General features: G+C 34.8%; 1 protein-coding gene across 3 annotated transcripts in view; it reads right to left on the bottom strand.

The window, feature by feature from the left end:
* The window catches only part of PRKN (parkin RBR E3 ubiquitin protein ligase), a 693,458-nt gene that overhangs the window by 467,712 nt on the left and 212,920 nt on the right, over window positions 1–12,826 (bottom strand). For all 3 annotated transcript variants that reach the window (XM_021544140.3, XM_085576858.1, XM_085576857.1), the window contains exon 3: window positions 6,411–6,651. In XM_021544140.3, the coding sequence (XP_021399815.3) occupies window positions 6,411–6,651 (241 nt within the window). The remainder of the gene's footprint in view (window positions 1–6,410; window positions 6,652–12,826) is intronic.

Genomic DNA, 12,826 nt, shown 5'->3' with positions numbered 1-12,826 from the left:
CATTATGCTAATGTCTTATAAAATCACTTTCTGCTGTTGCTAGAAGGTGAAGAGAGGATATCAATTTTTATATATAGAATTTGGAAGTAATGCAGCAGTGAATTGTCAAGGGTTAATAACCCTAAAAGAAGATAAAATATACATAAGAGCAAACTTCCAAGGACTTTGTAATGACAAATTTTCATAACTCTACTGGTTTTTAAGCTTAACTCTCTTATATAAATGTTGACAGAATTAGAAATAGTTAAGTTCTGGGCTGAAAACTCTCCCTCTTTTCTCCAATCAAGCCTTGAATTGACATTGGAAACTCTTTTTCTCCAATGAAGATCAGAATAGAAAATACCAATACTATTAATGTCAACTTGCCCAGATAAATATGAAGGAAAATCAGACATGGGTGATTATTTGAAAAGGGGAATACATCTTATCTAAATAAAACTTTCTGTAATAAGAACACATTTTATGTTGAATTATTGTATACAAAATAGGAAATTATTAAAAGAAGAGAACTAGATTTAGATAGGCCATATATTTGATCTCACATAAAGCACTTCTGTGTGTTTTTGGTTTATATCAAAAAACCTCTTTTTTTGCTGTGCATCAAAAAAACAGAGAACCATTTCAGAAACATTATCCTATTTGTAACAGGAAGCATTTTCCTAGGGGAAAATGAGTTCATTCCTCTGAACATACACATAGAGCATAATCCAAGAAAGTACAGCATCAAGAAGGATAATTTAATATATACTGACACTAACAAGCTGCCCAGGGAAGGAGTTGAGTCACCATTCCTGGAGGTATTTAAAGTTCAGATGTGGCACTTAGGAACATAGTTCAGTGGTGGACTTGGTAGTGATGTGTTAACCTTTGGACTCAATGACCTTAAGGTCTCTTCCAACATAAACAATTCCATAACTCTATGACTTCGATATATTTTAGCACTTAAAAACAAGTCAAACAACAAGCAGTCAAAAACTAGATCACTCTAACCGCCATTTCACTGGATCATCAATAAAAACCCTTCTGGACCTCACAGTTCATCAACTTCTGTCATACATATACCAAACAGCTTGGGAACTTAAAATTTTTGAAAAATTCTCATTCAATATGTAGGAAATATTTTGTGCAATTGAGTTAAAATTAAATCCAATGTCTCTTTAGACTATGAAAATTAAATTGCCATACTCTTCTATTAATACACATGGATTTTTAGACCTGAGATGCACATACTTAAAAGATGGCTACTTCTGAAAGACATGTTCTAACATTGACAATCTGGTCAGGCACAATGTGTAAATATTTTGCATCAAGTATGTGAGCAATATGACTACCAAATGAACAAAAAGGTGTGTAGTCGAACACATCTTTGTCTCAGGAGGCATCCACATCACAAAAGCTTGTAAAACAAAACAAAACAAAACAAAACAAAACAAAACAAAACAAAACAAAACATGCATGAGGGACTGCAAAGGGGTAGAACATCTCCCAGGCATGGAGTACCCATGAAAAGAAGCTGGCAAAACAAAAAACAGTGGAAGCAGTGAAGAGCACAAATGAGATTCAGGACTGGGTCAAGAAATATAAAACTATCAAATAAGAAAGGAAAAATGGAAAGGAAGGAAGACAAGTGCTTTAGGTACAATTTCCCTTTTAAAAGAGCTCTCAGGCCTAGTGAACTCAACTTTTGTGACTGCAACACATCACAGCAATGAACCTGGCATCAGGTTATGACATCGTACATTGACAGCAAATTTAAAATAAGGATGAGTGCTCATGTTTTGCTGAAATTCTCAAAAAGGGATAAGAAATAGCTGCAGTTGTTCTCAGCTCAGTACTAGGCAGTGCTACTCAGCCTAGCACCACATGCAAATAGGGAGGTAGACATACACCATAACGCTGTCCAACCTGTATCTAATTTGAGATTATAAAGTCTATTAAACTGTGAAGTAATTTTATAGTACTTCAGGAGTTGAGACTACTCATTTACTTCAAACAGATTTGACACAAAAATTCTTATCCTTTTAGGCTTTTTAAGTAAAAGAATTATAATAAAGTGCAATGTCAATTACAGGGCACAGGAATTTTTAACATATAGTCATCAGAATACTATTCAAAAACTATTTGTACAATGCTAGCAATTTAAATGGTTAAATTGATCTGGGTTTTTTTATTCACCAGGGCTTGCCTCAGAAGAATGCACAGATCTGGCTAGCCACACCCTAAATTGTGGCTTTCCCTCCTAAGTGATTTTTACTGTCTCTTTGATAGAATCAGACCCTTACATGGAATGGGCACCAGTTCATCACTTCACACATCACTAACACTGAGATTTTGGTAATGATCTTATCTGATTCAGCTGCCTTAACTGATACTTGTATTATTGGGAAAGCCAAGAAGTTTAAATTTGGTAAAGCATTTCCTAACTAGCTGGAAAACAATCAATCCCTCTTTTTGCTAGAATTTAGAGCTTGACACACCTAAGCCAGTATATACAAGTATTTTATTAACTCTTCTGTGAACAGAAGAGCATGAATAAAAGAAACAGGGGTAGCTTGCATGCAAGCATTTGTAAAATTTTACCTAAAGAATACCACGATTTTAATTTGGAACTGACCAGATGAACATTTATTTAAAAGTTGAAAATAAAATAACCCTAAGTAACGATGACCACATCTATTTGATTCAGACAAAATAATAAACCAGTTGATAATGGATTAACCTGGAAATTATGTAAGTAACAACATTCACGTCAGCTTACAGAAAACAGATTCTGTTGAACTAACTCTATTTTTTTCATATTACAAATTTGCTTGACATAATTTAAAAAGGGGAGGGAATGAGATTCTGCAGTCTGACTTCCTGCCTAGCACCATCCATACTACTTCTAGGTTGAAATCCTATCTTCATGTTTCAGAAAAAATTGTTCTACACATTTTTTATATGATCAAATGTAGAGAATTCTTGTAAGCTGGGATAACTTGCACTGGTTGTTGATTTCTTGGCAAGTTAAAATCCATGTGTGGTATTTATATTTGCTGGCTTGCAAATACAAATACCATACATGGATTTTAACTTGGCTTGCACTTTCTAGGCAATGAGAACTAAAATCCTAAGATAGCTGGTAAGATCTAATATTCCCACATTACCAAACTTCCACTCCATAGATGCCAAAACAATTATAAAGCAATCATGATGTGCACTTTTGTAAGATTCTCATGACTCTGCCCCTGAACCTTCTAACAATGTAGTCATCAAAACAGTGAGTTATGCTGGTTTTAGTTATGCAAGTGGCAAAACCAGAGAAAAAGCATTTTCTTCACTCCACTCTGTTTTCTGTTTATACTTCCAAATAGTCTATTGGCTTTCTTGAATCTGAAATCATGATGCATTCTCATATTCAGCAAATGAGTCATACAAACTCTTATGTTTTACAGATTCATTGTTCTTCAGGTAGAAATCAGAGAATCAAAGAATTTTTAAGGTTAGAAAAGACTTGTAAGATTATCGAGTCTAACCATTATTTCTTCATCTTATATATGTATCTACTGATATGCAACCATTATGAAAGACAGTTTCATTTATTTTTATTGTGTTTACTAAAGCACAGATGTCCCAAATAATGGACAGATGCAAATGAGAAGGGGGTGAAGTAGAATGAAAGTCCTGTGCTGATATTTTTTTACATGTCCTGTAAAAATCACACAGTGTTTTCAGAAGCAACAACAAACCAAACAAAAAAAAAAAAAAAACCAAAAAACCCCCCAACAGCAACAAAAAATTAGAAGAAAAGGCATTTCTAATAATTTTCTCTACAAAACCAGGAAACCTGAAATTCTTTGATGAAGAGATTATTTGGATACATTTTCATATTTTTTCAGCTTGTTAATGACTTTCAAGCTTCTGAATTTCTCATAGAGAAACACACTGTAGTCTAAAAAATACAGTGCATGTAAGATACATCTCCAGACCAGTCAGAAGCTGGTTTCATTACTCACACAAGAGTGGGGGTGAGCTGGAGGAGCATGTCCTATTACATGCTTCTTCAAGGAGCAAATCATATCCTTGGTGGAGACACATTGCCGGGCCACAAGGGTTTTTGTCTCATCAAGTGCAGCAGTTCATACTACCAAAGTATATTGCTTATATAATAGTAGTACAGCACACAAGAGTTGTCTCCTGGTTTTTCTGGTGAAATTTTGGCCTCTAAGTGTTCACGTATATACTTCAAAAATACTATTTTAGCACTCAAATGATGCAAAAACTTCTGGGAGAAACTTGTGTAATGTGAAAATTAACACAAACCTTTTTCCTCAGAATTCAAAGGAAGACAAATAAAATAAAGGCAGGAACACGGGGTCAGCATAACAAAAATAACTTAGTCTTCAGAAAGACAGTCTCAGTGTTTACTGCTGCAATTATGGAATAGCTGTGTAGCACATCAGACTAAACAATATTAATTTAATCAATTAATTAAATATTTGCCTCTAAATGGTATGTTTAAATTTGTCATGCACACACAGAACAATAAAAATATTATATTTCATTCACCTGTCTAGGTTGCTGCTGTAGACTGATCACCACAACCATTCATCTCCTAAGACAACAGCTTGGTAAGTATAAGTTCAGCTACCAACGATGGTACCTACCTCTCATTCCCACTACTATTGGTCATTTAATTTATGCCAAAGGAAATCCTTGCTACACAGTAAGGTTTACTGCAAAACTGATCTTTGGAATCATCTTTCTTTCTTTTCTCTTTTTTTTTTTTTTTTTTAAGTGGCTACAAATTAGCTCACCCTAAATCTGTAAGGAAAAATATAGTATTCCATATTGAACAAACGGGTGGACCTGAACAAACAAAAGGACAAATTTTAATAGTGAAAATCAAAACACGGAAAGAAGTTAACAGGCCTTTAAAAAGGACATTATTAATAACATCCTTCCACAAAAAAGTATCATTAGAGTGGGTCTTGTTTTTTTTTCCTCCTATGATAAAAAGCCTTAATAATTTAATCACAGAAAAAACTAGCCTACATATTTTATCAATACATTTTGTCCTCATGTATTCCACCATGAAAGTACTTGCTGCAACAGAAGACACATATCAGTTTATACTCAGCTTCACAGAGTTAGTAGTATGTAGACAAACATGTCACATGACATATTTTAAGTCCTTGCACATGTGTAAACTATTCTGAAAAGTCAAGCACAATTATTGAATCCCTATTCCTATGTACAGTAATGAAAAAATAAATATGCAGTAATGTTTAGAAGTTCACACTTTTGCCTAGAGTCTGACAGTAAACCCACGCTGAAGCTCTGTCCCTAGTTTACCAGATTTAAATCAGCATGCACCCTTCTTATCTCATTACTCATTCAGATTGGGAGATGTGGATCATTAAGCTGGGTACTAATTTGCTCCTAAACTGCACTCATTCATCATTAGCTGGCAGTGAGAGGTTGACCAAGTCAGTTGTGGAATACTTCTGTGACCCTTCCATGGATTATATATTTTCTGCTTGAGCTACTTAATAAATTCTCTAGAAGTTATTTTAACAGTTTTAGTAGCCATTTTGTTAAGCAAGATGATTTCTGTGGCCAGGTTAGTAAAGAGGTATCTTTGTCATTTCACAGTTTGTCTTCTGTACTCTGGATATATATGTTTGCTATTACCTTCTGTACTGTGCAAAAAGGGCATTTATGTACTGTTCTTTATAAAAATACATCTCGGACTATTATGATAAATCACAACAGAATTTGGCACTGCACAGAATGCTGTATCTTCACTGGGGCAACACAGTATCAATAAGATAATTTTGCAGTAACTTGTCCCTCAGATTATTTTTTACAATAAAGATATTCTCAGTAATCATTTGGTGGATGAAGAACTATAAATGCCCATAGTATGAATCTTCACTCTCATGTGTTGTGCCAGCCAAGCTTTAATAAATCTCAAATAAATTAAAAATATTTATAAAAAATATGTATGGGTATGCAAGCATCCCAGCAGATTGGGAATTAAGCACATTTGCAAGGCATAAGGTGCCCAACATTTTAGTTAAGGAAACTTCTCTAATGGAAATTTTACAGACCATATTTTGCCTTTTCAAAGACCTCTGGGGGTTTTGCCATCTTGTAATAGTTTATAAAAATATGAGCATAATATAAGTTAGAGACAGGAGCAACACAAGAAATCACTAATTTTATCCACAAAGCAAAATTATTTTTCTAGAAGACACAGCAGATGCTTATCATTTTAGTATTGTTGTATTTTTTGTTTAATAAATAAAATAAACCACATATTTTGGGGGCTTTTTCTCCATGGTACGGAACTAGAACTGTTCACCCTAAGAAAGAAAAAGACACATGTTTAGAAAAGTATATTGAAATGTACTAAGTCACTGAATTACCTGATTTTTCAGAGGGAAGTGAAACACTGTTTTTTCCAGGATCCAGAATAACTGCCAACCCTGAAGAGACTGATGGGAGGATGCTGGTACTGAGATCTATGCGAGTTAAACTTTCAGGTTCTCTTTTCAAGGCTTTTGGAACACCCCCAACACAGCTATCTTCTGTCTTCTCCTTGTCCTGACTGTTCTTCTGTGGACTTTCAACAATATGAACAATGCTGTGCTGGGCCAGGTCACAGTTCTGTAACACAAAACCAAAATTGTGATAAATAATTAATTCTGACATAATGGACAAAATCCCACTATCTCCAGTTTGTTATTTGTTAAATGGTCTCCATTTTGTGGAGAATTTCAGTGTGCAGTAATGGAGTTTAAAGCAAAGTGACAAGTGTAAATTGCTGGAATTAGGATTACTTGCATTGCCAAAAGGGTCACAACACTTACAAGTGATAAACATTTAACAAAGAAATAGTGGACCAGAGCCAACAGCTCTAAATAAGTCAGGTTTATTGGCACAAACTAAAAAATCTCCAGAGAGAGCATTACTAAATCAAACACTAAGAATATTCAACACTTAAGGGACATTTGCACAGATAATGCTGAAACAGACTCTTCATGTAGCAATTTAGGGTAAAACTTGATGATCACAAATAGTTCATGAACAAGCTACTACAAAATATTTTTATCATCAGGAACAGGGAAGATAATGCTACTGATGAAGAGTGATACTATTTCTTCTCTGTAATGTAATTTTTAGTCTAAATCTGGTTTTAGATGTAGACTTAGTATGAGTATCCTATTCTTTCCAAAAAAGACATTTAACTATTGATGACCTTAGATTGAGAGAAAGCCTGTGGAAGATTTCAAGACTGTTGTGGTCTTTCATGATTAAACAAAAAAGCTGCTAGCCATTTTAGCCTAAAATGAGACCATTTATGGTCTCACAAATACAGAAGCTCTCCTCCTTTTCAGTCCTCACCAGAGGTGATTCTTAGACAGTCTTTCCAGATCTTGTGTCTTAGAAAATAGCAGGGTAAATAAGGATCTCATGAAAGGATTATGGATGTCTTTCACAACTTCTTCATTATTTTCACAATACAGAACAGAAAAGCAAAATATTATGTCAGAAATAGAAATTACAGAGATTTTGGAAGACCTATCATTAGCAAAGGTCTTTCAAGAAAGACTTGTATTGCTCTTCCAACAACACACCTTGCAAGAAAAAAATGTTCTTTATATGGTGATACCTTCTGGAACCCAATTCTTCAGGGTCATGAATGAACATAAGCATCAGCCTACACAGAAAGTGGGTAGTCTGTCAAAAAATTAATTTTCTAACTCTCTGCAGTGTCATTAGGTTGTGAAACTCTCTGCTGTGAAATGTCAAAGCAGACTTTTGAATCCGTTTGGGAGAAACAGAAAGATGCATTTGTCTTTGTTTCTACACAATACTTAAAAATTGTCATTTGTATATGCAACTACCACACACACTTTAATTGTAAAAGATTCCTTTACAGATATTTTAGTGGTCTTTATATCCTCATTCTTCCATGCTCTCTTCTACTACTTCTGGACACTTTTATATTGAGTGGTTTTCCGTCATGCTCTTAGGTTATTTCTCAGTACTTCTCCCTCCACTCTTTATTTTTATGCAATGCAATTTAAAGGACAAAAATCTGGCTTTTGTTTTGTTTTAATTGAATTTTCAATAACACACTCTCTCCTTAGTGAAGCAGTAATCAGCCAGCAGATGTTTGCTAAAGCAAGGACACTGCAGTCTTAATATTCAATCAAAGCAATTATTAGATTTCAACCTTAAAAGATCATGTTGACATTAAAGGTCTCTCCTTGTTTGTTTTTTTTTAACATCTTGTTGCCCATAGCATTTTAACAAGATCCATTTAAATAGCTCAATCATTTCATTATTAACACAATATACAAAACCAGTCTGTCATTCTAAAACTCCTTTCACTAAGAATACTGTGTGGCATTATAGAATTTAATAATCTAAAATAAATTAATAATGAAATTATAACTAGGCAAATTAGGAGCTCAAAACTGATTTCTGAGTTACAGTGAGAGTTTAAAAACAGAAACAGGTATTTATGTAAAAACTCACAGCTTTGGAAACCCCTAATAAACTGTCAATCAGTCATACTCTGTTTTAATGATCACCTCTTCCAGCAGTTTTGCTTGCTTACGCAGACAATGTCCTGCCTTTCATTTTTTTCTCAATATTTACTGTCCTTCTCAGTAGGTTGTTTTTGTTTTTTTAAAGCTTGCATCAGTTCCTGGTTCAGCTCACTGCTTGATGCTGTGCTACAATCACAGAGGGGATAGTGCATGTGAGAGAATAAAATGGATGGGAAGAGCTACTTAAACAAAACAAAATTCTCCTACAATTCCACCACAAACGTTTTCAACCATCCTTGCTTGTCTTAGCTCTCTACATGTTTATTTGCCTGGGTATATCAATTCATCTTTTAAAAGTATAAGTCCTTTTCAGGTTCTTTTTGCAAGCTGGAGGCTTTGTGGTTAGCTCAAAAACAATGGAAGGGGTGACAAAATAAAACTCCATCTTACCTACTATTCTCTCTTCAGCAATATCAAGAACTACGTAATTCAGAAAAAGCTGCAAAATTTGCACTTTAGGCAATTCTATAGATTGCCTCAGCTGGTTAGACCACAGTGCTAATAATGCCAAGGTTGTGGATTTTATCTCTGCATGGGCCATTCACTTCAGAGTTGAACTCAATGAACCTTGTGGGTCTCCTCTAACTCAGAATATTCTGTGATTCTGTATATGACCCTAGCAATAGTGGTTTTTTTTGTATTTCCCTTAATAAAATTTTAAAAGAACAGGTAACATGCTGTATCTTAGCTTTCTTCCATCTCTTTATCTAAAACAAAAACAAGCTTTGACAGATTGAACATCACTACTGCTAATGACAGTGTAAATAATAGTCTCAGGAAAGCTTAATTAGTGGATCTCAGGATGACTTGCAAAGAGCAGGTAGGAGAAAGAACCAACATCCTTTGATATTTACCGTGTGTAGATTTCATATGGAAGCCACTGAGCAATAACAAACATGGTATCCTAAATCATCAGTTTTGCAATGTTTTTCTGAGTACATGTGAATGGAATTTGGCTTGTGTTTAAAGGGGGAAGGTAATCCTCAACCTTTGTAATAAAAGTGATAAAACTGTACAAGAAGAAAATAAAAAGAATTGTGATCATAGGCTAATTGTGGAGAATCGGGATGGGAACCTAACCAAGCATTTCCCAGAATATGGGTGATTAATGCTTTATTGCAGATTACATTTCATGGACAATAGATGGGCTAAATTGACAGCTTCTTTTTTGAGAAAAGAAGTAGAATTCTGTTTCTGTGAGAGTTTAGGTTGTGCCTTAGGTTACTATTGTAAGATAAATTATTTATGTCAATGTCATTTTTGTTTCCTTCATGTATTTGTTTTACCCCTCAGGAAACATGCTTTTGACTATACCTATTATTAATGATTCTAGAGATATTGTCTTGTCTTATCTGCTGATTCAAATTAATGCCTGTGTGCCATATTCCAATGGGAAAAACTACAAGTGTATAAAAAGTAGATTGTGAAGTATCTTGTTTCACTAGAGCAAAGGGAACTGAGACAAACAAAAAACTATGAAACTCAGTAATAAGGACTGGATCTTTAGAGAAAATAGGTTTTGGCCAACTTGGGAAAATTAATTCAGAGCAGAAAAAATTAAAATTAAAACTTTTTTTTTTTTTTAATCCTAGCCTTTTACTTGTTTTTTCCTGAATTCTCAAGCTGAATTTCACAAGGCTGAATCAGCACATCCTGAGTGAACAACACAATATCCTTTGTTGGTGAGAGCAGTGGGCTAACTAGAAGGTCAGCTGGGAAGACTGAAATAAATTATGAAAAGGGAAAAGATGACTGTGCTTAAGTTACTCTGAAATCCTCTTGTTAGGCACAGGCCAATGGGGAACATTTTTAAACAAAAAGATTAGATGTCAGGAAGAAATTCTCCATTGAAAAGGTGGTGAGGCATTGCAATAGGTTTCCCAGAGAAGCTGTGGATGCTCCATCTCTGGAAGTGTCTGTGTACACCTGATCCTAATGGGTAGCAGCCCTGTCCACAGTGAGGGGGTGAGAACTAAATAATCTTTATTGTCTCTTCCAACCCAAACCATTCTGTGGTTCTGACAGATTTCTGTTTGATATCTTCTTCACAACATATTTGGATAGCAATATGTCCAAGATTGAAGACCAAAAAAAATTCCTATTACCATCTCAATAAGAGTTGCCTTTGGGCAGTTTTACTTATCTGCTGTTAATAGCCCCATCAATGCCTGGCCACATGACTCAGAGATACACTGTCCAGGAGGAGGTGATTAAGGACACACCTCGTCACTCATAAAAAACCATTGTGAGATGCTCCGCCCAGGGGGGAGGAGCTAGGCATTCCCACCTGGATAAAACTGGGGAATTCTAGACAGAGGGGCAGCCTTTGCATAGGTTCTCCAAGAAGATACAGCAACTACATTTGCCATCCTAAGAAGATTGCAGCTACTCCAATTTGGACTGCTACCAGCATGCTGGCCAGGTTGAATTCTGACTTTGTCAGTAGTCTTTTCCCTTTATAGTATTACATACATTTTTGTCCTTTTCCCTTTTCCCAATAAATTGTATTTCTGACTTGGAGTCTCTCACTGGTTTTACTTTCAAACCAGAACACAATACCAATACTGAAAGGAATTTTCTCAGTCTAACGAATGTAAACACCACAAGAGATATCATATTTTCTGAAGTGCAATACACTTCATTTTGAAATATATTGTCATAATTTAAAATTTTATTTAAAGAAACATTAATGCAGAAAATAGTTTGAATCTGAAGCTTTGTATGTGAATATAAAAAAGCTTGTAGTGTTTTGTCTAGAAAAGGAAATTGACAAATTTCCGTTTCCTGCTAACCATGAGTTGGGAGTTTTAAGGTGTTGAGGTATTTTCTTATTGCATATCAATCACAAAGAAAAACTCTTTACACTCCACTACCTATGATTCAATTTGAAATTCCACCTTTTATGCTACCTGGAGATTCACACCTTTACCCATTAATCCCTGTGGCCTATTGTGGATACAGTAACAGTGGAATTGTCAAATTGCTACCTATTTAGATCAAGCAGATAATAGACTGCCTGATGCCAGTCCCTAAGAGATTCACATAAGGCCAATGCTCAAGAAAAGGTATTTTCTAGGAATGATTATGAAGACCCAAAAAGTTGGCTCTCCAGTTTAGTTTTTTTTTTTTTTTCCTTAAAAATAGCACAACACATCCCTTCAAACCAATGGAACCCCATGTAAACGTGTAGATGATGCACTGATTTTATTGGGAAAATATTTTTTCAAGTAAAATGTAGAGAGACATTAAAGATTACCCTCAAAAATAGACAAAAAAGCATATGAAGTTCCCAGAAGAGAGAGAAAAAAAAAAAGCTCAGCAAGACTTTCTCAACTGTTGCTGTAGCCCTTGCACAAGGACAGGGCCCAGGTTTCAAAAGCAGTAGAAACTAGTAGAAAATAAATCAACTGGAATAGGAAACACTATTTCATCCGCTGATCACAGTGAATGCAAAAAATGCAAGAAGAAAAAAGCTACAGCATGATAATACACTTAATTATACAGGGTATAATAATGAATTTGAGAGTAGAGGCTACATAAAATAAAATACACAGATATAGAAATAATATTCTGTTGAGCCATGTCAGTTTAAGAAATTGGAAGCAAGATTTGCAAGAAGACTTAACTTTCTTTTATTTGATCAGCTAATATAGAAAGAAAAATCAGCTTCTGGGCTCGGAGAATATTATGCAGGTCATAGGAAGAGGAAACTTGAAGGGAAAATTAAGCACTGTTAAAATAATGAAGCAAATCAGCACTCTGATCTGGTATCAGCATCCATTTGTGTGAATACTGACTGCTTAGTGGCAGTGAACTAAATATTGCTTCACATGGGGCAAGGAAAAAAAAGCCAGGGCACCACCAGGCCTAAATTACATGGACCACTTAGCAGTTAAATTCCAGCAATCAGAAACTACTTGCTTTTTTATGATGCTATGGAATACATCTATATTTGATTTCAGTGCACCTTTTCAACATGTCCAGAGTTATATACCACTGTTCTAGTTTAGCATTCAGAATATTGTGGGTGCTAAGCAACACCTAGAAGTAGAAGGAAAAATAGATACATTATTGAAAGCGCCACACATTCAAATAAATGTGATTAAAGGGCAGAAAACCCTTCACTTAGCAGAAGAGTTAACTCAGACACATTCAAATTTAATTTAATTATTTTTTTAGCAAAGAGAACAGTTGATGTTGAACAAGAGGAAATAAGTACATAC

Source organism: Lonchura striata, chromosome 3 (assembly GCF_050655825.1).
Source record: "Lonchura striata isolate lonStrDom1 chromosome 3, ASM5065582v1, whole genome shotgun sequence".
Classification (NCBI taxonomy): Eukaryota; Metazoa; Chordata; class Aves; order Passeriformes; family Estrildidae; genus Lonchura; species Lonchura striata.
Note: the sequence above shows the minus strand (reverse complement) of the source record. Positions and strands in the feature narration are given on the sequence as shown.